This window comes from Cyanistes caeruleus, chromosome 38 (assembly GCF_971803275.1).
Source record: "Cyanistes caeruleus chromosome 38, bCyaCae1.hap1.1, whole genome shotgun sequence".
Taxonomy (NCBI): Eukaryota; Metazoa; Chordata; class Aves; order Passeriformes; family Paridae; genus Cyanistes; species Cyanistes caeruleus.
Genome location: NC_141739.1, coordinates 1532635 through 1559736, shown reverse-complemented (window position 1 = coordinate 1559736; position 27102 = coordinate 1532635). Strand labels below are relative to the sequence as shown.

At 60.1% G+C, this 27102-nt stretch overlaps 1 protein-coding gene across 2 annotated transcripts; it reads left to right on the top strand.

Annotated features, from left to right (window-relative positions):
- The first annotated feature begins 185 nt into the window (after positions 1–185).
- Positions 186–26617, top strand: SUPT5H (SPT5 homolog, DSIF elongation factor subunit). Of its 2 annotated transcripts, XM_086871968.1 has the most exons (29): positions 186–416; positions 525–671; positions 1391–1559; positions 1651–1716; positions 3164–3233; positions 4299–4367; positions 4639–4704; positions 4829–4859; positions 5151–5219; positions 6545–6796; positions 7700–7789; positions 8574–8644; positions 8984–9089; positions 9992–10085; positions 13042–13178; positions 14583–14738; positions 15598–15744; positions 16572–16718; positions 16991–17116; positions 17196–17280; positions 17775–17879; positions 17986–18088; positions 19179–19306; positions 19718–19823; positions 20445–20603; positions 22947–23115; positions 24484–24687; positions 25463–25558; positions 26181–26617. In XM_086871968.1, exons 2-29 carry the CDS (start codon positions 597–599, stop codon positions 26322–26324), a joined length of 3240 nt encoding a protein of 1079 aa, XP_086728094.1. In that variant the 5' UTR covers positions 186–416; positions 525–596; the 3' UTR covers positions 26325–26617. The 2 variants fall into 2 exon arrangements, with proteins under 2 accessions (XP_086728094.1, XP_086728095.1); XM_086871969.1 differs by lacking the exons at positions 186–416; positions 525–671; positions 1391–1559; positions 1651–1716 and adding an exon at positions 2764–3070.
- The last annotated feature ends 485 nt before the right edge of the window (positions 26618–27102 follow it).

The following is a 27102-nucleotide window of genomic DNA, read 5'->3' as shown; positions in this document are numbered from 1 at the left end:
CTACTTGGGTTTTCTGTACGTGACGTCACGGGGGGCGGGAGCGGGGGAAACACCCGGGCGGGGGGGGAGGGCAGTGGGGGAGCCTCAATGACGTCACGGAGCGGGCGGATGACGTCACGCCTCTCCGCGAAAGCCCCGAGCGTTTTGGGCCTCTCGTGCCGCCGTCGGAGACCGCGAAGTCTCGCGAGAGGAAGGGCCGGAGTTCTCGCGAGGGTCCAGAGCGACGCGGAGCGGCCGCAGTTCGGGACCGGGACCGGGATTGAGACCGGGATCGCGATCAGGACCGGGAACGGGACCGGGAATCGCGACAGGACCGGCAGCGGCACCGGGGAAGGCGGGGGCCGTGCCGCGAGCGGCGCCGGCAGCGACACAGGCGGCGGCGGAGCCAGGCCAGGCTAGGCCGCGGAGCGGAGCCCGTGCGTCAGGGAGGCGGCGGCGGCGGGAGAGCGGCGGGAGCGCTCGGGACACCCCCGGAGCCCTCAGGGCACCTCCCGAGCCCTGAGAACGCTCCTTAACCCCCTCAGACGTCTCCGAGACCCCCCGGCCTCCCCTCAGAACCGCGGGAAGCGCTCCCGGAGCCCCCCGGAGCCCCGGCCATGTCGGACAGCGAGGACAGCAACTTCTCGGAGGAGGAGAGCGAGCGCAGCAGCGACGACGGGGACGACAACGAGGTGAGGCCGGAGCTTTTGGGGGTCCCGGAGGATTTTTGGGGGGGGTCCCGGGGGTTTTTGCGGGGTCCCGGGGGGTTTTGGGGGGATCCGGGGGTTTTTGCGGGGTCCCGGGGGGTTTTGGGGGGGGATCCGGGGGGTTTTGGGGGAGTCCCGGGGGGCTTTGGGGGGGATCCGAGGGTTTTTTGGGGCGTCCGGGGGTTTTGCGGGGGTCCCATGGGGTTTTGGGGTGTCCCGGGGGTTTTTGCGGGGTCCCGGGGGGTTTTGGGGGGATCCGGGGGTTTTTGCGGGGTCCCGGGGGGTTTTGGGGGGGGATCCGGGGGGTTTTGGGGGAGTCCCGGGGGGTTTTGGGGGGGATCCGAGGGTTTTTTGGGGCGTCCGGGGGTTTTGCGGGGGTCCCATGGGGTTTTGGGGTGTCCCGGGGGGTTTTGAGGGGGATCCCGGGGGGTTTTGGGGGGGATCCGAGGGTTTTTTGGGGCGTCCGGGGGTTTTGCGGGGGTCCCATGGGGTTTTGGGGTGTCCCGGGGGGTTTTGAGGGGGATCCCGGGGGGTTTTGGGGGGGTCCCGGGGGGTTTTGGGGGGGTCTTGGGGGGATCCGAGGGTTTTGCGGGGGATCTGTGGGGTTTTTTGGGGGGATCCCGGGGGTTTTTTGGGGGGATCCCGGGGTTTGGGGGGGTCCCGGGGGTCCCTGACCCTCCTCACCCCTCCCCCGGGCCCGCCAGGCCGAGGAGCAGCGCGGGGGGGGCAGCGGAAAGGAGGAGGCGGAGGAGGAGGAGGAGGAGGAGGAGGAGGAAGAGGAGGAGGAGTACGATGAGGAGGAGGAGGAGGAGGAAGACGATGATCGGCCGGCCAAGAAACCGCGGCACGGGGGGTTCATTCTGGATGAGGCCGGTGAGGGATGGGACAGGGATTTGGGGGGGATTTTGGGGGGGTTTTGGGGGTCTCCAGGCCCCTGACCCCCCCTCCCCGTGCGTTCCCCCAGATGTGGACGATGAGTACGAGGATGAAGATCAGTGGGAGGATGGGGCCGAGGACATCCTGGAGAAAGGTGAGGGCTGGGGGGGCTTTCCCCACCCTGGGGGGCTGTGGGGAGGAGGAGGAGGGGAAACCCTGCATGGGAGGGTCCCTGTTCCCCACCCCCAGATCCCCAAAACTGCCTTTTCCTTCCCCAAATCCCCAAAACTGCCTTTCCCTGCCCCAAAACTGCCTTTCCCTTCCCCAAATCCCCAAAACTGCCTTTGCCTTCCCCAAATCCCCAAAACTGCTTTTCCCACCCCCAGACCCCCAAAACTGCCTTTGCCTTCCCCAAATCCCCAAAACTGCCTTTCCCTGCCCCAAATCCCCTTTTCCTCAACTCCATTTTCCCTCTCCACTGCTCCCTTTTCCCTAAATTCCCTTTTCCCCAACCCCATTTCCCCTCCAACGCTCCCTTTTCCCTCACATATCCCCTTTTCCCTAAATTCCTTTTTCCCCCAAAACCCTTTTCCCCTTACAACCCCTCATTCCTTCCCAAATCCTCCTTTCCCTAACTCTTCTTTTTCCCCAAAAAATTGTTTTTTTTTCCTTCTCCAACCCCTTTTCCCTTCCTAAATCCTCTTTTCCCTCCCTAAATCCCCTTTTCCCCTCCTCCCTAAATCCCCTTTCCCCCCCTCCCTAAATCCCCTTTTCCCTCCCTAAATCCCCTTTTCCCCCCTAAATTCCCTTTTCCCTCCCTAAATCCCCTTTTCCCCCCTAAATCCCCTTTTCCCTCCCTAAATCCCCTTTTCCCCTCCTCCCTAAATCCCCTTTCCCCCCCTCCCTAAATCCCCTTTTCCCTCCCTAAATCCCGTTTTCCCTCCCTAAATCCCCTTTTCCCCCCTAAATCCCCTTTTCCCCCCTAAATCCCCCTTTCCCTCCCTAAATCCCCTTTTCCCCCCTAAATCCCCCTTTCCCTCCCTAAATCCCCTTTTCCCCCCTAAATCCCCCTTTCCCTCCCTAAATCCCCTTTTCCCCCCTAAATCCCGTTTTCCCTCCCTAAATCCCCTTTTCCCCCCTAAATCCCCTTTTCCCCCCTAAATCCCCCTTTCCCTCCCTAAATCCCCTTTTCCCCCCTAAATCCCCCTTTCCCTCCCTAAATCCCCTTTTCCCCCCTAAATCCCCTTTTCCCTCCCTAAATCCCCTTTTCCCCCCTAAATCCCTTTCCCCCCTTCCCTTCCCCCCTTTTCCCAGGCAGGGGTTCCCAACCCCCCTTTCCCACATCCACCCCTCCATCTCATCCGCTCTCGCCTGGGGCTTTTCCGTTGCAATTTTTTTTTTATTTCCCCCCCAAAAATTCCCAAATTTTCCCCCCATTCCCTGGTTTTGCTGTTGATTTTACTTCATCCTCCACCGTCACCTTCTCCCCGGGGCAGAGGAGATCGAAGGTAAGAGCCCCCCTCCCCGAATTCCACGGGGATCCCTGGAATTCCCTCCCAGATCCCAGATTCCCCTCCTGATTTTATCTTTCTTTCCTTCAGCCTCCAACATCGACAACGTGGTGCTGGACGAGGATCGCTCCGGGGCCCGGCGGCTGCAGAACCTCTGGAGGTGACCCTGGAGCCCCCCCTGGGTCATCCCCACCTCATCTCCGTCCTTTCCCTCCATCTGCCTCTCTTTCTCCTCATTTTCCATTGTTTTCCCTTAAAATTCCCATGTTTTTCCTTTGTTTTACCTCATTTATCTGTTTTTTCCCTCATATTTTTCACTTTCCCTGATTTTACCAATTTTTGTAATTTCCCTGTTTTTCTGTTTTCTTCTATTTTTTTCACATTTTTTCTTTCATTTCTAGTTGTTTTCCTCTTATTTTTCACTTTATTTTTATTTTTCTTTGCTTTTATCTTTTTTTTCCCCATTTTCTTGATTTTTCATTGTTTTCCCTTAACATTCCCAAGTTTTTCCCTTGTTTTATCTCATTTATCTGTTTTTTCCTCATATTTTTCACTTTTCCTGTTTTCACCAATTTTTGTCATTTCCCTGTTTTCTTCCATTTTTTCCACAAGTTCTTCCTTCACTTCCCACTGTTTTCCTCTCATTTTCCACATTTTTTTGTTTTTATCTTATTTTTCTCATTTTCCCTCATTTTCCATTGTTTTCCCTTGACATTGCCAAGTTTTTCCCTTGTTTTATCTCATGCTTTTTCCTCATATTTCTCACTTTCCCTGATTTCACCAATTTTTATCATTTCCATTTTTTTCTCTTTTCTCCCATTTTTCCCTCATTTCTCCACCGTTTTCCCTTCATATTCCCATGGTTTTCCTAATTCCCCATGTTTTATCTCACTTTCCCCATTTTCACCTTTTTCCCCCCATTTTTCCTCATTTTTCCATCATTTCCCCCATTTTTCCCTCCTTTCTCCCATTTTTCCCTCTTTTTTCCCCATTTTTCCATCATTCCCCCCATTTTTCCCTCCTTTCCCCCATTTTTCCATCATTCCCCCCATTTTTCCCTCCTTTCCCCCATTTTTCCCTCCTTTCTCCTCCTTTTCCCCCGTTTTTCCCTCCTTTCTCCTCATTTTTCTCTCCTTTCTCCCCAGTTTCCATCATTCCCCCCGTTTTCCCTCCTTTCTCCCGTTTTTCCCATTTCCCGCTGATTTTGCCCCGTTTTTCCCGGCAGGGACCAGCGTGAGGAGGAGCTGGGCGAGTACTACATGAAGAAATACGCCAAGTCCTCGGTGGGGGAGACGTGAGTGTCACCCGCTGTCACCCGCTGTCACCGTCCCTGTCACCCGCTGTCACTGTCCCTGTCACTCAGTGTCACCGTCCCTGTCACCCGGTGTCACCGTCCCTGTCCCCTGGTGTTCCCCTGGTGTCACCCGGTGTCACCTGGTGCCCCCCGATGTCCCCCGGTGTTCCCTGGTGTCCCCCCGGTGTCCCCCATTGTCACCACCCCTCTCCCCCCAGCCACGCCCACCCTGAAATTCCCCAATTTTGGGTTTTTCCCCATTTTCCCGCAGAGTTTACGGTGGCTCCGATGAGCTCTCGGATGACATCACCCAGCAGCAGCTGCTGCCCGGCGTCAAGTGAGTTTTGGGGTGAAAAACAGAGGATTTGGGTCAGGATTCCTGGCAGTGAGAATTCTGGGGGGAAAAAGGGGGGAATTTGGGTCAGATTCCCCCAAAAACGGGGTTTTCTCATCCCCTGCAGGGACCCCAATCTCTGGACGGTGAAGTGCAAGGTGGGTGTTGGTGGGGGACCCCAAAATCCCGGTTTGTGTCCCCAAATTCCCGGTTCCTGTCCCCAAATTCCCGGTTTGTGTCCCCAAATCCCGGTTTGTGTCCTCAAATTCCCGGTTTGTGTCCCCAAATTCCCGTTTCCTGTCCCCAAAATCCCGTTTCCTGTCCCCAAAATCCCGGTTTGTGTCCCCAAATTCCCGGTTTGTGTCCCCAAATTCCGGTTTCTGTCCCCAAAATCCCCTTTGGAGCCCAACTCCTCCGGTTGTGCCCAAATCCGTGTGTTCTGTGCCCAGATCGGGGAGGAGCGCGCCACCGCCGTCGCGCTCATGCGCAAGTTCATCGCGTACCAGTACACCGAGACGGTGAGCACTGGGGGGGACTGGGACGGACTGGGGGGGACTGGGACGGACTGGGGGGGACTGGGGGGGACTGGGGAGGGACTGGGGGGGACTGGAGGGACTGGGAGGGACTGGAGGGGACTGGGGGGGACTGGGATGGACTGGGGGGAACTGGGATGGACTGGGGGGGACTGGGATGGACTGGGGGGAACTGGGATGGACTGGGGGGGACTGGGATGGACTGGGGGGGACTGGGAGGGACTGGGGGAACTGGGAGGGACTGGGGGGGCACTGGGATGGACTGGGGGGAACTGGGATGGACTGGGAGGGACTGGGGGGGACTGGGGACACACCTGGGGGTGGGGACACACCCGTTCATGGTGACACCGGGGTCACTCACGCCTGTGCATGGGGTCACAGGGGACACTGGGGTCACTGTCACCTGTTCATGGTGACACTGGGGTTGCTGTCACTTGTTCACGGTGACAGTGGGGTCACTGCCACCCCTTCCCGGTGACACCGGGGGCCTTACGGTTGTGTCCCCGGGCCGTACAGCTGTGTCCCTGGGCCGTACGGCTGTGTCCCTGGGCCGTACAGCTGTGTCCCTGGGCCGTACGGTTGTGTCCCCGGGGCCGTACGGCTGTGTCCCTGGGCCGTACAGCTGTGTCCCTGGGCCGTACAGCTGTGTCCCTGGGCCGTACGGCTGTGTCCCTGGGCCGTACAGCTGTGTCCCCCGGCCATTCCCGGTGACACCGGGGGCTGTACAGCTGTGTCCCTGGGCCGTACGGCTGTGTCCCTGGGCCGTACAGCTGTGTCCCCCGGCCATTCCCGGTGACACCGGGGGCTGTACAGCTGTGTCCCTGGGCCGTACGGCTGTGTCCCGGGGCCATACAGCTGTGTCCCTGGGCCGTACGGCTGTGTCCCCGGGCCGTACAGCTGTGTCCCTGGGCCGTACGGCTGTGTCCCGGGGCCATTCCCGGTGACACCGGGGGCTGTACAGCTGTGTCCCTGGGCCGTACGGCTGTGTCCCCGGGGCCGTACAGCTGTGTCCCTGGGCCGTACGGCTGTGTCCCCCGGCCGTACAGCTGTGTCCCTGGGCCGTATGGCTGTGTCCCCGGGCCATACAGCTGTGTCCCCCAGCCATTCCCGGTGACACCGGGGGCAGTATGGCTGTGTCCCTGGGCCGTACGGCTGTGTCCCCCGGCCGTACAGCTGTGTCCCCGGGCTGTACGGCTGTGTCCCCGGGCCATACAACTGTGTCCCCCAGCCATTCCCGGTGACACCGGGGGCAGTATGGCTGTGTCCCCGGGCCGTCCCCGGTGTCACAGCTCCGTCCCCGTCACCCACAGCCGCTGCAGATCAAGTCGGTGGTGGCCCCCGAGCACGTGCGGGGGTACCTGTACGTGGAGGCCTACAAGCAGACGCACGTCAAGCAGGCCATCGAGGGCGTGGGCAACCTGCGGCTGGGCTACTGGAACCAGCAGATGGTGCCCATCAAGGAGATGACCGACGTGCTCAAGGTGGTCAAGGAGGTGACCAACCTCAAACCCAAGGCCTGGGTGCGCCTCAAGAGGGGAATCTACAAGGATGACATCGCCCAGGTGAGGGCAGGGGGACACAGCTGGGGACACACCTGGGGACACAGCTGGGACACACCTGGGGGGTGGGAACACACCTGGGGACACACCTGAGGGGTGGGAACACACCTGGGGACACACCTCGGGGGTGGGAACACACCTGGGGACACAGCTGGGACATACCTGGGGGGTGGGAACACACCTGGGGACACACCTGGGGGGTGGGAACACACCTGGGGACACACCTGAGGGGTGGGAACACACCTGGGGACACACCTCGGGGGTGGGAACACACCTGGGGACACAGCTGGGACATACCTGGGGGGTGGGAACACACCTGGGGACACACCTGGGGGGTGGGAACACACCTGGGGACACACCTGAGGGGTGGGAACACACCTGGGGACACACCTGAGGGGTGGGAACACACCTGGGGACACACCTCGGGGGTGGGAACACACCTGGGGACACAGCTGGGACATACCTGGGGGGTGGGAACACACCTGGGGACACACCTGGGGGGTGGGAACACACCTGGGGACACACCTGGGACACACCTGGGGGACAGGGGGTACACCTGGGGGGGGGGACACAGACACACCTGGGGGATGGGGTCACACTTGGGGGGGGAGGAGATACACCTGGGGGGGTGGGGATACCCCTGGCGGGGAGGGGACACACCTGGGGACACAGCTGGGACACACCTGGGGACGGGGGACACACCTGGGGACAGGGGACACACTTGGGGGGGAGGGGCACAGACACACCTGGGGGATGGGGACACACTTGGGGGGGAGGGGATACACCTGGGGGGGAGGGGACACACCTGGGGAAGTGGGGATACACCTGGGGGACACAGCTGGGACACACCTGGGGGACACACCTGGCGGGCCCAGGGCTCACCTGTGGGCGTGGCCGTGGGCACAGGTGGATTATGTGGAGCCCAGCCAGAACCAGATCTCCCTCAAGATGATCCCCAGGATCGACTTCGACCGCATCAAAGCTCGCATGAGCCTGGTGAGGAGCTGGGGGGTGGGGGGGGAACCTGGGGGGTACCTGGGGCGGGGGGATCCCTGGGGCGGGGGGATCCCCTGGGCTGATCCCCTGAGTGGATACCCCCCAGGGCCGATCCCCCCAGAAGATCCCCAGGGCCGATCCCCTGAGCGGATCCTCCGAGCAGATCCCCTGAGCGGATCCCCCGAGCAGATCCCCCGAGCAGATCCCCCGAGCAGATCCCCCGATCAGATCCCCTGAGCAGATCCCCTGAGCAGATCCCCCGAGCAGATCCCCCGATCAGATCCCCTGAGCAGATCCCCTGAGCAGATCCCCTGAGCAGATCCCCTGAGCAGATCCCCCGAGAGGATCCCCAGAGCAGATCCCCCGAGAGGATCCCCAGATCCGATCCCCAGAGAAGATCCCCCGAGCAGATCCCCCCAGCAGATCCCCAGAGAAGATCCCCCGAGAGGATCCCCAGAGCGGATCCCCAGGGTGGATCCCCCGGGCAGATCCCCTGAGCAGATCCCCCGAGCGGATCCCCAGAGAAGATCCCCCGAGCGGATCCCCCGAGCAGATCCCCCGAGCGGATCCCCCGAGCAGATCCCCTGAGCAGATCCCCCGAGCGGATCCTCCGAGCGGATCCCCCGAGCGGATCCCCCGAGCGGATCCCCCGAGCAGATCCCCCGAGCAGATCCCCCGAGCGGATCCCCAGGGCAGATCCCCTTGAGCAGATCCCCCGAGCAGATCCCCCGAGCGGATCCCTCGAGCAGATCCCCTGAGCGGATCCCCTCTCCCCACCCCGCAGAAGGACTGGTTCGCCAAGCGCAAGAAGTTCAAGCGGCCGCCGCAGCGCCTGTTCGATGCCGAGAAGATCCGGTAGGGCCCGATCCCGACCGATCCCCTGGGATCCACTGACCCCAAGTGACCCCGGGGGTGACCCCCAGTGACCCCGGGGGTGACCCCAGGGGGTGACCCCAAGTGACCCCAGGGAGTGACCCCAGGGAGACCCTGAGTGACCCCAGTGTGACCCTCAGTGACCCCAGGGTGACCCCCAGTGACCCCAGGGGTGACCCTGAGTGACCCCGGGTGGTGACCCCAGGGTGACCCTGAGTGACCCCAGGGGGATCCTGAGTGACCCCGAGTGACCCCAGGGTGACCCCAAGTGACCTCAAGTGCCCCCAGGGTGACCCCGAGTGACCCCGGCTGTCCCTGCAGGTCCCTGGGTGGGGACGTGGCCTCCGACGGCGACTTCCTGATCTTCGAGGGTAACCGCTACAGCCGGAAGGGTTTCCTGTTCAAGAGCTTTGCCATGTCAGCTGTGGTGAGCCCCAAATCCGCCTGTTGTGTCAAAAATCCACCTGTTCCAGCCCCAAATCCGCCTGTTCCGTCCCAAATCCACCTATCCCAGCCCCATATCCGCCTGTTCCCTCCAAAATCCGCCTGTTCCAGTCCCAAATACGCCTGTTCCGTCAAAAATCTGCTGCTTCCAGCCCCAAATCCACCTGTTCCTGCCCCAAATCCCCACACTGCCACACAAACCTGCCTGTCAGGGCATAAAATTTGCTTCTTACCCAAAATCCCTGAGTTTGAACCTGAAATCCTTTCTGAGCCCCAAATCCATCTCTTTGAACCCAAAATCTGCCTGTTTGAACCCAAAATCCACAAGTTTGAACCCAAAATCCACAATTTTGAACCCGAAATCCACAATTTTTAGCCCAAAATCCACAATTTTGAACCCAAAATCCACAAGTTTCAACCCAAAATCCTCAAGTTTGAATCCAAAATCCTCAAGTTTGAACCCAAAATCCACAAGTTTGAACCCAAAATCCACAATTTTGAGCATTAAAACGTGCTCAGTCCAGCCCCAGATCAATTTTTGCCCCAAATCCACCTCTTTGAACCGAAAATCCACAAGTTTGAACCCAAAATCCACAATTTTGAACCCAAAATCCACAAGTTTGAACCCAAAATCCACAATTTTGAACCCGAAATCCACAATTTTTAACCCAAAAGCCACAATTTTGAACCCAAAATCCGCAAGTTTGAACCCAAAATCCACAAGTTTGAACCCAAAATCCACCTCTTTGAACCCAAAATTTGCCCGTTTGAACCCAAAATCCACAGTTTTGAACCCAAAATCTGCGATTTTGAGCCTCAAAAGTTGCCCAGTCCGGCCCCAGATGCGTTTTTGCCCAAATCTGTGGGATTTTCCCCCAACCCCAGATCACCGAGGGGGTCAAGCCCACCCTGTCCGAGCTGGAGAAGTTCGAGGACCAACCCGAGGGCATCGACCTGGAGGTGGTGACCGAGAGCACGGGTACGTCCTCAGACCCCAAAACCCACCCGAAACTGACCAGAATCACCCCAAAACTGACCAAAATCACCCCAAAACCCACCCAAAACTGACCAAAATCAACCGAAAACACCCCTAAATCACCCCAAAATCACCCTAAGTCACCCCAAAACTGCCCAAAATCACCCCAAAACCCACCCAAAACTGACCAAAATCACCCCAAATCATCCTAAAATCACCCTAAATCACCCCAAAACTGACCAAAATCACCCCAAATCACCCTAAAATCACCCTAAATCACCCCAAAACTGCCCAAAATCACCCCAAAACTTCCCAAAATCACCCTAAATCAGCCCAAAACTGCCCAAAATCACCTGAAATCACCCGAAAACTGCCCCAAATCACCCCAAAACATCTCAAAACTTCCCAAAATCACAGAAAAACTCCCCAAAATCACCCCAAAACCACTCTAAATCACCCCGAACTATCCAAATCCGCCCAAAATCACCCCAAAACTTCCCAAAATTCCCCAGAATCACCCCAAAACTGCCCAAAATCACCCCAAAACCACCCCAAACCCCCCAACCCCCTGTCCCAGGGAAGGAGCGGGAGCACAACCTGCAGCCGGGTGACAACGTGGAGGTGTGCGAGGGGGAGCTCATCAACCTGCAGGGCAAAATCACCCCAAAACTGCCCAAAATCACCCCAAAACCGCCCAAAATCACCCCAAAATCACCCCAAATCACCCCAAACCCCCCAACCCCCTGTCCCAGGGAAGGAGCGGGAGCACAACCTGCAGCCGGGTGACAACGTGGAGGTGTGCGAGGGGGAGCTCATCAACCTGCAGGGCAAAATCACCCCAAAACCGCCCAAAATCACCCCAAAACCGCCCAAAATCACCCCAAAATCACCCCAAATCACCCCAAACCCCCCAACCCCCTGTCCCAGGGAAGGAGCGGGAGCACAACCTGCAGCCGGGTGACAACGTGGAGGTGTGCGAGGGGGAGCTCATCAACCTGCAGGGCAAAATCACCCCAAAACTGCCCAAAATCACCCCAAATCACCCCAAAATCACCCCAAAACTGCCCAAAATCACCCCAAAACCGCCCAAAATCACCCCAAAACTGCCCAAAATCACCCCAAACCCCCCAACCCCCTGTCCCAGGGAAGGAGCGGGAGCACAACCTGCAGCCGGGTGACAACGTGGAGGTGTGCGAGGGGGAGCTCATCAACCTGCAGGGCAAAATCACCCCAAAACCGCCCAAAATCACCCCAAAACCCCCCAAAATCACCCCAAAATCACCCCAAATCACCCCAAACCCCCCAACCCCCTGTCCCAGGGAAGGAGCGGGAGCACAACCTGCAGCCGGGTGACAACGTGGAGGTGTGCGAGGGGGAGCTCATCAACCTGCAGGGCAAAATCACCCCAAAACTGCCCAAAATCACCCCAAATCACCCCAAAACTGCCCAAAATCACCCCAAAACCGCCCAAAATCACCCCAAAACTGCCCAAAATCACCCCAAACCCCCCAACCCCCTGTCCCAGGGAAGGAGCGGGAGCACAACCTGCAGCCGGGTGACAACGTGGAGGTGTGCGAGGGGGAGCTCATCAACCTGCAGGGCAAAATCACCCCAAAACCGCCCAAAATCACCCCAAAACCCCCCAAAATCACCCCAAAATCACCCCAAACCCCCCAACCCCCTGTCCCAGGGAAGGAGCGGGAGCACAACCTGCAGCCGGGTGACAACGTGGAGGTGTGCGAGGGGGAGCTCATCAACCTGCAGGGCAAAATCACCCCAAAACTGCCCAAAATCACCCCAAATCACCCCAAAATCACCCCAAAACTGCCCAAAATCACCCCAAAACCGCCCAAAATCACCCCAAAACTGCCCAAAATCACCCCAAACCCCCCAACCCCCTGTCCCAGGGAAGGAGCGGGAGCACAACCTGCAGCCGGGTGACAACGTGGAGGTGTGCGAGGGGGAGCTCATCAACCTGCAGGGCAAAATCACCCCAAAACCGCCCAAAATCACCCCAAAACCCCCCAAAATCACCCCAAAATCACCCCAAACCCCCCAACCCCCTGTCCCAGGGAAGGAGCGGGAGCACAACCTGCAGCCGGGTGACAACGTGGAGGTGTGCGAGGGGGAGCTCATCAACCTGCAGGGCAAAATCACCCCAAAACTGCCCAAAATCACCCAAAATCACCCCAAAACTGCCCAAAATCACCCCAAAACCGCCCAAAATCACCCCAAAACTGCCCAAAATCACCCCAAACCCCCCAACCCCCTGTCCCAGGGAAGGAGCGGGAGCACAACCTGCAGCCGGGTGACAACGTGGAGGTGTGCGAGGGGGAGCTCATCAACCTGCAGGGCAAAATCACCCCAAAACCGCCCAAAATCACCCCAAAACCCCCCAAAATCACCCCAAAATCACCCCAAACCCCCCAACCCCCTGTCCCAGGGAAGGAGCGGGAGCACAACCTGCAGCCGGGTGACAACGTGGAGGTGTGCGAGGGGGAGCTCATCAACCTGCAGGGCAAAATCACCCCAAAACTGCCCAAAATCACCCCAAAACTGCCCAGAATCACCCCAAAACTCCCCAAAATCACCCCAAACCCCCCAACCCCCTGTCCCAGGGAAGGAGCGGGAGCACAACCTGCAGCCGGGTGACAACGTGGAGGTGTGCGAGGGGGAGCTCATCAACCTGCAGGGCAAAATCACCCCAAAACTGCCCAAAATCACCCCAAATCACCCCAAAATCACCCCAAATCACCCCAAATCACCCCAAACCCCCTGTCCCAGGGAAGGAGCGGGAGCACAACCTGCAGCCGGGTGACAACGTGGAGGTGTGCGAGGGGGAGCTCATCAACCTGCAGGGCAAAATCACCCCAAAACTGCCCAAAATCACCCCAAAACTGCCCAGAATCACCCCAAAACTCCCCAAAATCACCCCAAACCCCCCAACCCCCTGTCCCAGGGAAGGAGCGGGAGCACAACCTGCAGCCGGGTGACAACGTGGAGGTGTGCGAGGGGGAGCTCATCAACCTGCAGGGGAAGATCCTCAGCGTGGACGGTAACAAGGTCACCATCCTGCCCAAGCACGAGGACCTCAAGGTGATCTGGGGGGAAAACTGGAATTTGGGAAAATGGGGGGGAAAATGGAATTTTGGGCAGAAAAATGGGGGTTTGGGGGGAAAAATGGGGGTTTGGGGGGAAAAATGGGGATTTGGGGTTTAGGGGAAAAACGGGGGTTTTGGGGTTTTTGGGTGAAAAAACGAGGATTTGGGGTGGAAAAATGGGGGTTTTGGTTGAAAAATGGGGGTTTTGGGGGAAAAATGGGGTTTTTGGGGGAAAAATGGGGATTTTGGGAGGTGTTTTTGGGTGTAAAAAGGGGGATTTTGGGAGGTGTTTTTGGGTGTAAAAAGGTGGATTTTGGGAGGTGTTTTTGGGTGTAAAAAGGAGGGTTTTGGGAGGTGTTTGTGGGTGTAAAAATGGGGATTTTGGGAGGTGTTTTTGGGTGTAAAAAGGAGGGTTTTGGGAGGTGTTTTTGGGTGTAAAAAGGGGGATTTTGGGAGGTGTTTTTGGGTGTAAAAAGGAGGGTTTTGGGAGGTGGTTTTGGGTGTAAAAAGGAGGGTTTTGGGAGGTGGTTTTGGGTGTAAAAAGGGGGATTTTGGGAGGTGTTTTTGGGTGTAAAAAGGGGGATTTTGAGAGGTGTTTTTGGGTGTAAAAAGAGGGTTTTTGGAGGTGTTTTTGGGTGTAAAAAGGGGGATTTTGGGAGGTGTTTGTGGGTGTAAAAAGGAGGGTTTTGGGAGGTGTTTTTGGGTGTAAAAAGGGGGATTTTGGGAGGTGTTTTTGGGTGTAAAAAGGGGGATTTTGGGAGGTGTTTTTGGGTGTAAAAAGGGGGATTTTGAGAGGTGTTTTTGGGTGTAAAAAGAGGGTTTTTGGAGGTGTTTTTGGGTGTAAAAAGGGGGATTTTGGGAGGTGGTTTTGGGTGTAAAAAGGAGGGTTTTGGGAGGTGGTTTTGGGTGTAAAAAGGGGGATTTTGGGAGGTGTTTTTGGGTGTAAAAAGGGGGATTTTGAGAGGTGTTTTGGAGTGTAAAAAGGGGGATTTTGGGAGGTGTTTTTGGGTGTAAAAAGGGGGATTTTGGGAGGTGTTTGTGGGTGTAAAAAGGGGGATTTTTGGAGGTGTTTTTGGGTGTACAAAGGGGGATTTTGGGAGGTGTTTGTGGGTGTACAAAGGGGGATTTTGGGAGGTGTTTGTGGGTGTAAAAAGGGGGATTTTGGGAGGTGTTTTTGGGTGTAAAAAGGGGGATTTTGAGAGGTGTTTTGGAGTGTAAAAAGGGGGATTTTGGGAGGTGTTTTTGGGTGTAAAAAGGGGGATTTTGGGAGGTGTTTGTGGGTGTACAAAGGGGGATTTTGGGAGGTGTTTGTGGGTGTACAAAGGGGGATTTTGGGAGGTGTTTGTGGGTGTAAAAAGGAGGGTTTTGGGTGTAAAAGCGGTGATTTTGGGTGTTGCAGGACATGCTGGAGTTCCCGGCGCAGGAGCTGAGGAAATATTTCCGGATGGGCGACCACGTGAAGGTGATCGCCGGGAGGTTCGAGGGTGACACCGGGCTGATCGTCAGGGTGGAGGAGAACTTTGTCATCCTCTTCTCGGATCTGACCATGCACGAGGTGAAAATGGGGCGAAAAACAGGGGAAATGGGAAAAAACGGGGAAAAATGGGGAAAAATGGGAAAAAACAATGAAAAATGGGGGGAAATGGTGTAAAAATGGTGGGAAATGAGGGTGGAGGAGAACTTTGTGATCCTGTTCTCATACCTGACCATGCACGAGGTGAAAATGGGGCGAAAAACGAGGAAAATGGGAAAAACGGGGAAAAAACTGGAAAAAATGGTTAAAAAATGGGGGAAAATGGTGTAAAAATGGGGTAAAAGGAGGGTGCAGGAGAACTTTGTGATCCTGTTCTCAGACCTGACCATGCACAAGGTGAAAATGGGGAGAAAAACGGGGAAAATGGGGAAAAATGGGGAAAAAATGGGGAAAACACAAAAAAACCCCAGGAAAATTTGGGAAAAACCTATAAAAAAATGGGAAAAATGCAAAAAAACCAGGAAAATTTGGGAAAAAACTGGGGAAAAAGTGGGGAAAACCCAAAAAAACCCAGGAGAATTTGGGAAAGATGTGGGAAAAAAAAGTGGGGAAAACCCTCAAAAAAACCAGGAAAATGTGGGAAAAACCTGTGAAAATAAATAGGGGAAACAGCCCAAAAAAACCCCATGAAAATCTGGGAAAAACCTGGGAAAAAAATGGGAAAAAATCCAGGAAAATCTGGGAAAAAGCCAAGAAAAAAATGGGGAAAACCCAAAAAACCAGGAAAAATTGGGAAAAAACTGAAAAAATGGGGAAAAATCCCAGAAAATTTGGGAAAAAGGCAGGAAGAAGTTGTGGGAAGTGGGAAAAGAGATTTTGGGGTGAAAGCAGGAGGTTTTGGCAGCATCCAGGTGGATTTTTTGTTGTTTTTTCCCTGCAGCTGAAGGTGCTGCCCCGGGATCTGCAGCTCTGCTCCGAGACGGCCTCGGGGGTGGATGTTGGGGGGCAGCACGAGTGGGGGGAGCTGGTGCAGCTGGACCCCCAAACCGTGGGGGTGATCGTGAGGCTGGAGAGGGAAACCTTCCAGGTGAGAGCGCTGAAAAACACTCTGAAATGCTGCTAGAAACACCACAAAATCCCCCCAAAACACCCTGAAATACTGCCCAAAACACCACAAAATCCCCCAAAAACACCCTGAAATGCTGCCCAAAACACCACAAAATCCCCCAAAAACACCCTGAAATGCTGCATGGAACACCACAAAATCCCCCAAAAACACTCTGAAATGCTGCTAGAAACACCACAAAATCCCCCCAAAAACACCCTGAAATGCTGCATGGAACACCACAAAATCCCCCAAAAACACCCTGAAATACTGCCCAAAACACCACAAAATCCCCCAAAAACACCCTGAAATGCTGCATGGAACACCACAAAATCCCCCAAAAACACCCTGAATCTCCCCCAAATCCCACCTAAATCCCACTAAAGCCCCCCAGAAATCCTGTCTGTGTCCCCTGAGCTGTCCCCGTGTCCCCTCTGTGTCCCCTGATCCCTGCCCGTGTCCCCTCGGTGTCCCCTGAGCTGTCCCCGTGTCCCCTCTGTGTCCTCTGATCCCTGCCCGTGTCCCAGCTGTGTCCCAGCCGTGTCCCATCTCTGTCCCCTGATCTGTCCCCGTGTCCCCTCGGTGTCCCCTGATCTGTCCCCGTGTCCCCTCGGTGTCCCCTGAGCTGTCCCCGTGTCCCCTCGGTGTCCCCTGATCCCTGCTGGTGTCCCCTGCTCTGTCCCAGTGTCCCCTGATCTGTCCCCGTGTCCCCTCGGTGTCCCCTGATCTGTCCCCATGTCGTCCCCTCGGTGTCCCCTGAGCTGTCCCCGTGTCCCCTCGGTGTCCCCTGATCCCCGTGGGTGTCGCAGGTGCTGAACATGTACGGGAAGGTGGTGACGGTGCGTCACCAGGCTGTCACCCGGAAGAAGGACAATCGCTTCGCGGTGGCGCTGGACTCGGAGCAGAACAACATCCACGTCAAGGACATCGTCAAAGTCATCGACGGCCCCCACTCCGTGGGTCTGGGGTGTTCTGGGGGTCCCCAGGGTGTTCTGGGGGGTCTTTGTCACCTTCCAGGGACTCCCCAGGGTGTTCTGGGGGGTCTTTGTCACCTTTAGGGACTCCCCAGGGTGTTCTGGGGGGTCTTTGTCACCTTTAGGGACTCCCCAGGGTGTTTTGGGCTGTTTTTGTCAGTTTCAGGGACTCCCCAGGATATTTTGGGGGGACCTCTGACCCTTCAATTTTGGGGTTCTCCCCCCTTTTTTCACCCCTCCCCAACCCCAAAAAGGGCCGTGAGGGTGAAATCCGCCACCTGTTCCGGGGCTTCGCCTTCCTGCACTGCAAGAAGCTGGTGGAGAACGGGGGGATGTTCGTGTGCAAGACGCGGCACCTGGTGCTGGCGGGGGGCTCCAAGGTCAGCGTTTCCTCCCAAATCCCCCCCACATTTTCCCGTTTTCCCGGGTTTTTTCCCCATTTTTTTTCCTCCCTCGCAGCCCCGCGACGTCACCAACTTCGCCATGTGCGGCTTCGTGCCGATGTCCCCCCGCATCAGCAGCCCCATGCACCCCAGCGGGGGGGGTGAGTGACGCTGGGGGGTTTTGGGGACTCTTAGGGGGGGTTTTGGGGACCCTTGGGGGGGTTTGGGGACCCCTGAAGGGGTTTTGGGGACCCTTGGGGGTGTTTTGGGAACCCCCGAGGAGGTTTTGGGGACCCTTGGGGGGTTTTAGGGGACCCCCTGGGGGGTTTTAGGGGACCCCTTGGGGGGTTTTGGGGACCCCTGGGGGGTTTGGGGACCCTTGGGGGTGTTTTGGGGACCCCCGGGGGGGTTTTGGGGACCCCTGGGGGGTTTGGGGACCCCTGGGGGGTTTTAGGGGACACCCTGGGGGGTTTTAGGGGACCTCTTGGGGGGTTTGGGGACCCTTGGGGGGTTTTAGGGGACCCCCTGGGGGGTTTTAGGGGACCCCTTGGGGGGTTTTGGGGACCCCTGGGGGGTTTTGGGGACCCTTGGGGGGGTTTTGGGGACCCCCGGGGGGGTTTTGGGGACCCTCTGACCCCCCGTGCCCCCTCCCCAGGCCAGCGGGGTGGATTCGGGGCCGGGGGGCTGAGCCGGGGCCGCGGCCGGCGCGACAACGACCTCATCGGGCAGACGGTGCGCATCTCCCAGGGACCCTACAAAGGTGGGTGTGAGACCCCTCCCCACTTCTGACACCCCAAAATTCCCCCTCGGGGTGGGGGGGGATCCCCAGAATCCCTCTGACCCCCCCACCCCGTGCCCCCCCCCAGGTTACATCGGGGTGGTGAAGGACGCCACGGAGTCGACGGCGCGCGTGGAGCTGCACTCGACCTGTCAGACCATCTCCGTGGACAGGCAGCGCCTGACCACCGTGTGAGTGGGGGTACAGCCCTGGGGACCCCCAAACTGGGTCATGGAGACCCCCAAAGAGGGTCCTGGACCCCCCCAAAATTGGGTCCTGGACCCCCCCAAAATTGGGTCCTGGAGACCCCAAAATTGGGTTCTGGACCCCCAAATTTGGGTCCTGGAGACCCCAAAATTGGGTCCTTGAGACCCCCAAAATTGGGTCCTGGAGATCCCAGATCAGGTCCTGGCCCCCCAAATCGGGTCCTGGCCCCCAAAATTTGGGTCCTGGAGACCCCAAATCAGGTCCTGGCCCCCCAAATCGGGTCCTGGCCCCCCCTGCCGGGTGTGGAGCACCCCGGGTGTTTCGGGGTCCCCCTGACCCCGTTGTTGTGTCCCCGTGCCGGGTGTGGAGCACCCCGGGTGTTTCGGGGTCCCCCTGACCCCGTTGTTGTGTCCCTGTTGGGTGTGGAGCACCCCGGGTGTTTCGGGGTGCCCCTGACCCCGTTGTTGTGTCCCCGTGCCGGGTGTGGAGCACCCCGGGTGTTTCGGGGTGCCCCTGACCCCATTGTTGTGTCCCTGTTGGGTGTGGAGCACCCCGGGTGTTTCGGGGTGCCCCTGACCCCGTTGTTGTGTCCCTGTTGGGTGTGGAGCACCCCAGGTGTTTCGGGGTGCCCCTGACCCCGTTGTTGTGTCCCTGTTGGGTGTGGAGCACCCCAGGTGTTTCGGGGTGCCCCTGACCCCGTTGTTGTGTCCCTGTTGGGTGTGGAGCACCCCGGGTGTTTCGGGGTGCCCCTGACCCCGTTGTTGTGTCCCCGTGCCGGGTGTGGAGCACCCCGGGTGTTTCGGGGTCCCCCTGACCCCGTTGTTGTGTCCCTGTTGGGTGTGGAGCACCCCGGGTGTTTCGGGGTCCCCCTGACCCCGTTGTTGTGTTCCTGTTGGGTGTGGAGCACCCCGGGTGTTTCGGGGTGCCCCTGACCCCGTTGTTGTGTCCTTGTTGGGTGTGGAGCACCCCGGGTGTTTCGGGGTGCCCCTGACCCCGTTGTTGTGTCCCCGTGCCGGGTGTGGAGCACCCCGGGTGTTTCGGGGTGCCCCTGACCCCGTTGTTGTGTCCCCACAGGGGGTCGCGGCGCCCCGGGGGTCTCACCTCGGCCTACGGGAGGACCCCCATGTACGGCTCGCAGACCCCCATGTACGGCTCGGGCTCCCGAACCCCCATGTACGGCTCGCAGACCCCGCTGCACGACGGTGAGAGGGGACACCGGGGACAGCTGGGGACACCGGGGACAGATGGGGACAGTCTGGGGACACCGGGGACAGCTGGGGACACCGGGGACAGTCTGGGGACAGCTGGGGACACCGGGGACAGTCTGGGGACACCGGGGACAGCTGGGGACACCGGGGACAGCTGGGGACAGTCTGGGGACACATGGGGACACCTGGAGACACCCTGGGGACACCTGGGAACACCTGGGGACACCTGGGAACACCTGGGGACAGTCTGGGGACATTTGGGGACACACTGGGGACAATCTGGGGACAGTCTGGGGACAGTCTGGGGAGAGTGGGAGGTTTGTGTGACAGTCTGGTGGCACTGGGGGGTGACAGTCGGAGGTTCGGGTGACAGGAGGTGGTGACGGTGTTTCTGGGGTCCCGCAGGAAGCCGCACCCCCCACTACGGCTCCCAGACCCCCCTGCACGACGGGAGCAGAACCCCGGCCCAGAGCGGGGCCTGGGACCCCAACAACCCCAACACCCCCTCCAGGTGAGACTGACAACACCCTGACAACACCCTGACACCCCCAACACCCCCTCCAGGTGAGACTGACAACACCCTGACAACACCCTGACAGCCCCAACACCCCCTCCAGGTGAGACTGACAACACCCTGACAACACCCTGACAGCCCCAACACCCCCTCCAGGTGAGACTGACAACACCCTGACAACACCCTGACACCCCCAACACCCCCTCCAGGTGAGACTGACAACACCCTGACAACACCCTGACAACACCCTGACAGCCCCAACACCCCCTCCAGGTGAGACTGACAACACCCTAACACTCCAGCAACACCCTAAAAACCCCAACACCTCCACATGAGGCTGACAACACCACAACAACACCCCAACAACCCCAACACCCCCTCCAGGTGAGACCGACAACACCCTGACAACACCCTGACAACCCCAACCCCGACAACCCCAACACCCCCTCCAGGTGAGACACCCGACCCAAACAACACCAACACCCCTAAAACACCCTCCCCCTCCCCAGGCTCCTTCCTTTGGGGACCCTCCCCAATCCGGGGGTCCCCCCCTCTCTCCCTCTCTCGGGGGGGGTTCCCATTTCTGGGGACCCCTCCCCAAATCTCCCCTCCCCCCAGGGCGGACGAGGATTTCGAGTACGGCTTTGAGGATGAGCCCACCCCCTCCCCCCAGGGCTACGGGGGTACCCCCAACCCCCAGACCCCGGGGTACCCCGACCCTGCGTCCCCACAAGTCAGCCAGCCCTACAACCCCCAGACCCCGGGCACGCCCGCCATGTGAGTGGGGACCCCCAAAAAAACACCCCCTCCCCAAAATCCCCCCCTCCCCAAAATCCCCCTCCCCAAAATCTGGGGTACGCAAAACCCCCTCCCCAAAATCCCCCTCCCCAAAATCCCCCTCCCCAAAATCCCCCTCCCCAAAATCTGGGGTACCCAAAACTCTCTCCCCAAAATCCCCCTCCCCAAAATCCCCCTCCCCAAAATCCAGGGTACCCAAAATCCCCCTCCCCGAAATCCCCCTCCCCAAAATCTGGGGTACCCAAAACTCTCTCCCCAAAATCCCCCTCCCCAAAATCTGGGGTACCCAAAACCCTCTCCCCAAAATCCCCCTCCCCAAAATCCCCGCTCCCCAAAATCTCCCCATCCAAAATCCATCCCCCCCCAAAACTCGGGGTACCCAAAATCCCCACCCCCGGGGAGGGGGAGGAAGGGGCTGAATGATCCTGGGGACCCCCAAAACCCCCCAGGGACCCCACATCGGGCTTTTGGGGGACGGGGGGGGGACCCCAAACCCGTGTGACCCCCCCCAAACCCGTGTGACCCCCCCCCAAACCCGTGTGACCCCCAAACCCGTGTGACCCCCCCAAACCCGTGTGACCCCCGTGTGACCCCCAAACCCGTGTGACCCCCCCAAACCCGTGTGACCCCCGTGTGACTCCCCCCAAACCCGTGTGACCCCCAAACCCGTGTGACCCCCCCAAACCCGTGTGACCCCCCCGACCCGTGTGACCCCCCAAACCCGTGTGACCCCCCCAAACCCGTGTGACCCCCAAACCCGTGTGACCCCCGTGTGACCCCCCCCAAACCCGTGTGACCCCCCCAAACCCGTGTGACCCCCCCCAAACCCGTGTGACCCCCCCGACCCGTGTGACCCCCCCAAAACCCGTGTGACCCCCCAAACCCGTGTGACCCCCCAAACCCGTGTGACCCCCCCCAAACCCGTGTGACCCCCAAACCCGTGTGACCCCCCAAACCCGTGTGACCCCCAAACCCGTGTGACCCCCCAAACCCGTGTGACCCCCGTGTGACCCCCCAGACCCGTGTGACCCCCCCTAAACCCGTGTGACCCCCCCCAAACCCGTGTGACCCCCCAAACCCGTGTGACCCCCGTGTGACCCCCAAACCCGTGTGACCCCCAAACCCGTGTGACCCCCCCCAAACCCGTGTGACCCCCGTGTGACCCCCAAACCCGTGTGACCCCCCCCAAACCCGTGTGACCCCCAAACCCGTGTGACCCCCCCCAAACCCGTGTGACCCCCAAACCCGTGTGACCCCCCTGACCCGTGTGACCCCCCAAACCCGTGTGACCCCCAAACCCGTGTGACCCCCCCCAAACCCGTGTGACCCCCGTGTGACCCCCCTGACCCGTGTGACCCCCCAAACCCGTGTGACCCCCCCAAACCCGTGTGACCCCCCCCAAACCCGTGTGACCCCCAAACCCGTGTGACCCCCCCAAACCCGTGTGACCCCCCCAAACCCGTGTGACCCCCAAACCCGTGTCCCCCCCCAAACCCGTGTGACCCCCCCAAACCCGTGTGACCCCCAAACCCGTGTGACCCCCCAAACCCGTGTGACCCCCATGTGACCCCCAAACCCGTGTGACCCTCGTGTGACCCCCAAACCCGTGTGACCTCCGTGTGACCCCCAAACCCGTGTGACCCCCAAACCCGTGTGACCCCCCCCAAACCCGTGTGACCCCCCCAAACCCGTGTGACCCCCAAACCCGTGTGACCCCCCCCAAACCCGTGTGACCCCCAAACCTGTGTGACCCCCCCCAAACCCGTGTGACCCCCGTGTGACCCCCCAAACCCGTGTGACCCCCGTGTGACCCCCCAAACCCGTGTGACCCCCGTGTGACCCCCCAGACCCGTGTGACCCCCCCTAAACCCGTGTGACCCCCGTGTGACCCCCCCCAAACCCGTGTGACCCCCCCAAACCCGTGTGACCCCCAAACCCGTGTGACCCCCCCCAAACCCGTGTGACCCCCGTGTGACCCCCAAACCCGTGTGACCCCCCCCAAACCCGTGTGACCCCCAAACCCGTGTGACCCCCAAACCCGTGTGACCCCCCCCAAACCCGTGTGACCCCCAAACCCGTGTGACCCCCCCCAAACCCGTGTGACCCCCCCCAAACCCGTGTGACCCCCCCAAACCCGTGTGACCCCCAAACCCGTGTGACCCCCCCCAAACCCGTGTGACCCCCAAACCCGTGTGACCCCCCAAACCCGTGTGACCCCCGTGTGACCCCCAAACCCGTGTGACCCCCCCCAAACCCGTGTGACCCCCCAAACCCGTGTGACCCCCGTGTGACCCCCAAACCCGTGTCCCCCCCCATCCGCAGGTACAACACGGAGCAGTTCTCGCCCTACGCCGTCCCCTCCCCCCAGGGCTCCTACCAGCCCAGCCCCTCCCCCCAGAGCTACCACCAGGTGGCCCCGAGCCCCGTGGGCTACCAGAACACGCACTCGCCGGCCAGCTACCACCCCACGCCCTCCCCCATGGCCTACCAGGTACAGCCGCACTACACCCGCACACCCTACAGCCCCTCCAAACAGCCCCACCCAGCGTGGCCACCGGCTGATTGTTGGGTAGCCCAAGGTTGTCCAGGGCTCTGGAGGGGTGTAAAAACACGCCCAGGGGGGTGCAGGTCCATGGCACAGGCACTCAGAATCCCCTTGTGAGCCTAAAAACCCCTTTGTGACCCTAAAAATGTGTTTGTGACCCCCCAAATCCACAGCAGAGCCCCTCAAAAACCCCCTGTAACCATAAAAACTCCTTTTGTAACCCTAAAATCCCTCTGTAACCCTAAAAACCTCTTTGTAGCCCTAAAAACCCCTTTGTGACCCTAAAAACCCCTTTGTGACCCTAAAAACCCCTTTTCAGCCCCTAAATCTCTTTCAGACCCCCCCAAACCCCCAATAACCCCCCAGACCCCCCCAATAACCCCCCAAACCCCCAATAACCCCCCAATAACCCCCCAAAAACCCCCCAATAACCCTGTCCCTGTGTCCGCCCAGGCCAGCCCCAGCCCAGTGGGGTACAGCCCCATGACCCCCCAATAACCCCCCAGACCCCCAATAACCCCCCAGACCCCCCCCAAAAACCCCCCAATAACCCTGTCCCTGTGTCCCCCCAGGCCAGCCCCAGCCCCGTGGGGTACAGCCCCATGACCCCCAATAACCCCCCAGACCCCAAATAACCCCCACAGACCCCCCAATAACGCTGTACCTGTCCCCCCAGGCCAGCCCCAGCCCCAGCCCGGTGGGGTACAGCCCCATGACCCCCCAATAACCCCCCAGACCCCCCCATATCGCTGTTCCTGTCCCCCCAGGTCAGCCCCAGCCATGTGGGGTACAGCCCCATGACCCCCAATAACGCTGTTTGTGTCCCCCCAGGCCAGCCCCAGCCCCAGCCCGGTGGGGTACAGCCCCATGACCCCCCAGTAACCCCCCAGACCCCCCCATAACGCTGTTCCTGTCCCCCCAGGCCAGCCCCAGCCCGGTGGGGTACAGCCCCATGACCCCCAATAACGCTGTTTGTGTCCCCCCAGGCCAGCCCCAGCCCCAGCCCGGTGGGGTACAGCCCCATGACCCCCCAATAACCCCCCATGACCCCCCATAACGCTGTTTGTGTCCCCCCAGGCCAGCCCCAGCCCCGTGGGGTACAGCCCCATGACCCCCAATAACGCTGTTCCTGTCCCCCCAGGCCAGCCCCAGCCCCGTGGGGTACAGCCCCATGACCCCCCAATAACCCCCCAGACCCCCCATAACGCTGTTTGTGTCCCCCCAGGCCAGCCCCAGCCCCAGCCCCGTGGGGTACAGCCCCATGACCCCCAATAACCCCCCAGACCCCCCATAACGCTGTTTGTGTCCCCCCAGGCCAGCCCCAGCCCCAGCCCGGTGGGGTACAGCCCCATGACCCCCGGGGCCCCGTCCCCCGGCGGGTACAACCCGCACACCCCCGGCTCGGGGATCGAGCCCAGCGCGGGGGACTGGGTGACCACGGACATCCAGGTGAAGGTGCGCGAGTCGTACCTGGACAGCGCGGCCGTGGGACAGACCGGGGTCATCCGCAGCGTCACGGTCAGAGCCCGCCCCTCGGCCACGGGGGTGGGGGGCTCGGGGAGGGGGCTCGGGGGACTGGGGGGGCTTGGGGGGGATTGGGAGGGGTTTGGGAAGGGTTTGGGGGAGATTGGGAGGGGTTTGGGGGGCTTGAGGAGGGGGTTGAGGGCGTTTGGGGGACTTGGGAGGGGTTTGGGGGGCTTGGGGAGGGGGTTGGGGGGGTTTGGGAGGGGTTTGGGGGGCTTGGGGAGGGGTTGGGGGGTTTGGGGGAGATTGGGAGGGGTTTGGGGAGGGATTGGGGGAGATTGGGGGGGTTTAGGGGGCTTAGGGAGGGACTTGGGAGGGGGTTTGGGGGGGTTTGGGAGGGGTTTGGGAGGGGTTTGGGGGGCTTGGGGAGGGGTTTGGGGGGGATTGGGGGCGAATTTGGGAGGGATTGGGGAGGATTGGGGAGGGGGTTGGGGGGGGATTGGGGGGATTGGGGTGGAATTTGGGGGGTTTGGAACAGGCAGGGTCACCCTCAGCTCCCGGCCAGCTCTGGGGGATGGAGATTTGGGGGGATTTTGGGGTTTTTGGGGGTTATGGGGGTGTTTTGGGGATATTTTGGGTTTTTTTTGGAGTTTTGGGGGGGTTTTGGAATATTTTGGAGTTTTTGGGGAGTTTTTGGGGGGGTTTGGGGGTTTTTGGGGGGGTTTTTGGGATATTTTGGGGTTTTTGGGGGGGTTTTGGGGATATTTTGGGGATATTTTGGGGGGTTTTGGGTGTCCCCCCCGAGGCTGAGCCCCCCTGGCCCCCCCAGGGCGGGATGTGCTCGGTGTACCTGAAGGACAGCGAGAAGGTGGTGAGCGTGTCCAGCGAACACCTGGAGCCCGTCACACCCACCAAGAGCAACAAGGTGAGACCCCAAAACACACCTGGGACCCCCAAAACCCCTGTGGGACCCCCCAAACACACCTGGGGACCCCAAAACACACCTGGGACCCCCCCAAACACACCTGGGGACCCCAAAACACACCTGGGACCCCCCCAAACACACCTGGGGAACCCCAAACACACCTGGGGACCCCAAAACTCACCTGGGACCCCCCCAAACACACCTGGGGAACCCCAAAACCTCTGTGGGATCCCCCCCAAACACACCTGGGGACCCCAAAACACACCTGGAGCCTGTCACACAACAAGGTGAGACCCCAAAAACACCTGGGGACCCCCAAACACACCTGGGACCCCAAAACCCCCTTTGGGATCCCCCCAAACTCCCTCTCTGCACCCCCAAACCTCTCTGGGACAACTCCAAGCCCCCCCAAACCCCTCTGGAACCACCCAGGAGCCCCCCCAGACCCCCCAGAATCCCCCAGACTCCCTCCCAAACCCCTCTGACACCCCCTGACCCCCCCAGACCCCTCTGGGACCACCCAGCACGTCCCCAAATCCCTCTGGGACCTCTCAGGGACCCCCCCAAACCCCCCAGCCCCCTCTGGGCCCCGCAGCCGCCCCCAGCCCCATTTCCCCCCCAGGTGAAGGTGATCCTGGGCGAGGACCGCGAGGCCACCGGGATCCTGCTGAGCATCGACGGCGAGGACGGGATCGTGCGGATGGACCTGGAGGAGCAGCTCAAGATCCTCAACCTGCGCTTCCTGGGGAAGCTGCTCGAGGCCTGAGACCCCTCCCCACCGCGACCCCCACCCAATTCCCACCCCTCCCCCCGCTTTTGTGTCCCCCCTCCCCATTTCCGACCCTTCCCCCCCGTTTTGTGTCCCCCTTTGTCGGATTTTATGGGTTCAATAAAGAATTTGGGGTGCAGAACCCACGCCCCTCTCTGTTATTGGGGTGGGGGGGAGGGAGACCCCTCCCCATGGAGACCCCCACCCATTTCTGACCCTTTTCCCCCTGGTTTGTGTCCCCCTTTATCGGATTTGAGGGGTTCAATAAAGAATTTGGGGTGCAGAACCCACCCCCCATTCTCAGTTATTGGGGTGGGGGTGAGGGGAGACCCCTCCCCACACCCAGAGTGGGGGATGGGGGCCCGGGGGGGTTGGGGAGCACAGAGAAGCTTCTAGAGCGAAATTTGGGCTGGTTTTGGGGGTTTGGGGCCGGTTCCGGGGGTTCGGGGCCGGTTCCGGGGCCGGTTCTGGGCCGGTTCCGGGGGTTCGGGGCCGGTTCCGGGGGGTTCGGGGCCGGTTCTGTGCCGGTTCCGGGGGGTTCGGGGCCGGTTCTGTGCCGGTTCCGGGGAGTTCGGGGCCGGTTCCGGGGGGTTTCGGGGCCGGTTCTGTGCCGGTTCCGGGGGTTCGGAGCCGGTTCCGGGGGGTTCGGGGCCGGTTCTGGGCCGGTTCCGGGGGTTAGGAGCCGGTTCCGGGGGGTTCGGGGCCGGTTCTGTGCCGGTTCCGGGGGTTCGGGGCCGGTTCTGGGCCGGTTCCGGGGCCGGTTCTGGGCCGGTTC

Bases quoted from the DNA above. Each gene is read 5' to 3' on its own strand.
- SUPT5H (XM_086871968.1), top strand. From the start codon at position 597: ATGTCGGACAGCGAGGACAGCAACTTCTCGGAGGAGGAGAGCGAGCGC. The intron at 5,220-6,544 runs GTGAGCACTGGG...CGTCACCCACAG, and splicing joins CGTACCAGTACACCGAGACG to CCGCTGCAGATCAAGTCGGT. The intron at 6,797-7,699 runs GTGAGGGCAGGG...CCGTGGGCACAG, and splicing joins ACAAGGATGACATCGCCCAG to GTGGATTATGTGGAGCCCAG.